The 2,562-nt window shown below is 45.6% G+C and overlaps 1 protein-coding gene across 1 annotated transcript; it reads right to left on the reverse strand. All coding sequences in view use genetic code 11, as the record gives it.

Moving 5' to 3' along the window:
* Positions 1-378: 378 nt before the first annotated feature.
* On the reverse strand, positions 379-2,343 carry EGR_05903 (hypothetical protein; the record flags this gene model as incomplete). Its single annotated transcript, XM_024495152.1, has 4 exons — positions 379-496; positions 767-1,007; positions 1,317-1,527; positions 2,176-2,343. 4 exons carry the CDS (start codon positions 2,341-2,343, stop codon positions 379-381), a joined length of 738 nt encoding a protein of 245 aa, XP_024350371.1.
* Positions 2,344-2,562: the final 219 nt, after the last annotated feature.

Here is a 2,562-nt window from a genome sequence, read left to right on the forward strand (position 1 = left end):
AGTGACTCATTCCATCGTCTATATGTGCAGTCACATCGTCGTGGACATAGGTCGCCGCTGGCGATGCACGTTCTCCCCCACTACTTTGCCTCATTTCAACTTGGGTGGACATTCGAGGCACTACGCAGGAGTGGGCAATTTTACTGAAATAATGATGCTGCTCTCTGAGACCTACCTTAACCATGAAGTAGAGTGCTAGCATTCAGTCACAAGGCAGTGCTTTGAAGCAAACACTTTCTCAATCGTGCATTCTTTATTTTTATTTGTAAATTAAAGTGATGGCACTAATGAAGCAGTATACTTAGCATTTTGTAAGCTTAGCACAAAATTGGTGCATTAATAAAATTCCGAAAAGTTTGTGTTATCTTGGACCGATGGTTACTCGTCTTCACATCCGTCCTTGAGGTTGAGTGGAACAGCTCGATCCATTTGTTTCGGGTAAGAAAGATTCAGATTCTGCATAATGTCAACAAATTTCTCCTTCGACGCGCAGAGTCTAAAGTAGTAACAAATGCAACTAAGTTCCCACTGGCATGAGCATTCGGTTGGTCCGATTCCAAGCACAATCGGTTGTCACACCACCTCGTCTATGGACAGGCAAGCATAGAACAATTACAAACAGGTGCTTGTCACTTGTACTAGGAACTAGCCCAATTTACTGCCTATTTCGGACCTCCCACTCCACTTATTCATTGCCTTTGAATAAATATAAATAAATGTTTTAGTCAAAATTAAGCCTCTCAATGGAGGAACTCGGTTGCCAGACCTTGTGTTGTGCTTCTTCTCTTCTCCCACAGTAGTCATCATACGACCAGAGTATTCGTGGGCAGGAAAGAGGAAGTAGTCGTCAGGAAGGGAGAATATTTTGGAGTGAACGGACTCGTAGAGGATCTCGGGTGAGCCCTGCCCCAGATCCGTCCTGCCGCAGCCTCGGATGAGCAAGGCGTCGCCTGTGAAGGCCGCTCGTGCCGAGTGAAGCACGTAGGTGAAACAACCGTTGGTGTGACCTCACACAAAGGACAGAGCACTTTTAGATGTTGTCCTCACTGTACTTGTTCATGCCTGTCTTATCATTTAATCTATTCTCAGTCTTGTAAGCATTCAAGAAACCACATCAAAGGATTATGAGTAGAAAAATGATGGGAAAATCTCCTACAGCACTGTAGATGCTTCAGGTTTTCACTACAAATCATTTGCATAGACCTCAAATGGGAAAATTTCTACAGCCTGGATGGGAGGGGATGGTACTAGAGGGCAAATAATTTGGCCTGTCAGGCTTGTGGTTACCCAACTGGATTCCAAATGCGCCAACGTACCTGGAGTGCTGCGACACTCCAATTGGATGTTTCCACAGTCGAGGACTTCGCCCGCCTTTAAGAGGACATCGGCTCGCGCCCCCGAGGTGGCGGAGATGACACTTTGGCAGGTGGGAGCAAACATCTTCTTCAGAGCTCCTGTGCCCGTCACGTGATCCGCATGCAAGTGTGTGTTGATCGCATAGCGCAGATCCAAGTCCAACTCTCTTATCTGCAAGTCAAGAAAAAACAAAAAAAAAGAAGAAGGTGAAATAAAATTAACGTCTCCTGGTTAAGTCATCAGTGCAAGAGTAAGGCGGGAGTGAGTTGGGCGCCCCAAGCACTACGGAAGGCTGGGTGGAATAACATCGAGGGTGACACAGTCGTCTTGATGGCCACCACTTGCTACTGCTTCTCCGGACACGAGTTGTCAGACGTGCATCAACAACAACAACAACAACAACAACAAAGCATCACTTAATTTATTGCTTTCGAGAGTAGCAGAGTGATGAAGAGGTGGCAACACTTCAATCCCCTACACTCGGATATTAAACGGAGGACAGATTTGCAATTGTTGGAACCATCAGAGGTTTCCTTTGAGTCAACAGTACTAAAACGAAGGAAGAGTTTAAGGCTATCCACGGTCTATCCTGTTAGGTAACTCATCCTCAGTTTGGGGAGTTCGAGATGATCCTTTTGAGGCAACAAAGGATTTCAAATTCCATAAGTTCCATATCTTGAACGCGGTGTTATGCTTTAGTCAACCAAAATGAGCCCGTCGTTAAGGAGACAGCATTGTCTAGACAAGCATACCCCTATTAGAAGTGTAGAAGCTCGTCTCGGTAGCACAAATGAAAGAAAGGATGTGCGGAGCAGTTACCAATTTGGCATCACGTTGGACAGTCTCCAGCACTGGATCAATGAGGACAGCCCGTCTCGACGCGGCATCGGCAATGAGGTACGTGAATGTGCAACTGGTTGATTCAAAAAGTTGACGAAAAATGAATGGTCCATCGGCTGCCAGCAGGGGAAGTACCTTGCTCGTCATTGTGGAAGAGTTGCTGGAGGAAATAGAAATGGAATTAGGTTTTAGGTTTTCATGCAATCGCATCGACGTTGAGGCGGCACGAGGCAGTACATTGAACCCCCTCCTCTTGAGACTGCAGTTGATCAGCAAAATTTAACTATATGGTCATAATTAAACTAAATTCTGGTGGAAAAATTGACAGCCCAAAGCGGTTGAGTAGGTGACAGTAAATGTGAGACA

This window comes from Echinococcus granulosus (genome assembly GCF_000524195.1).
Source record: "Echinococcus granulosus chromosome Unknown EG_S00048, whole genome shotgun sequence".
Classification (NCBI taxonomy): Eukaryota; Metazoa; Platyhelminthes; class Cestoda; order Cyclophyllidea; family Taeniidae; genus Echinococcus; species Echinococcus granulosus.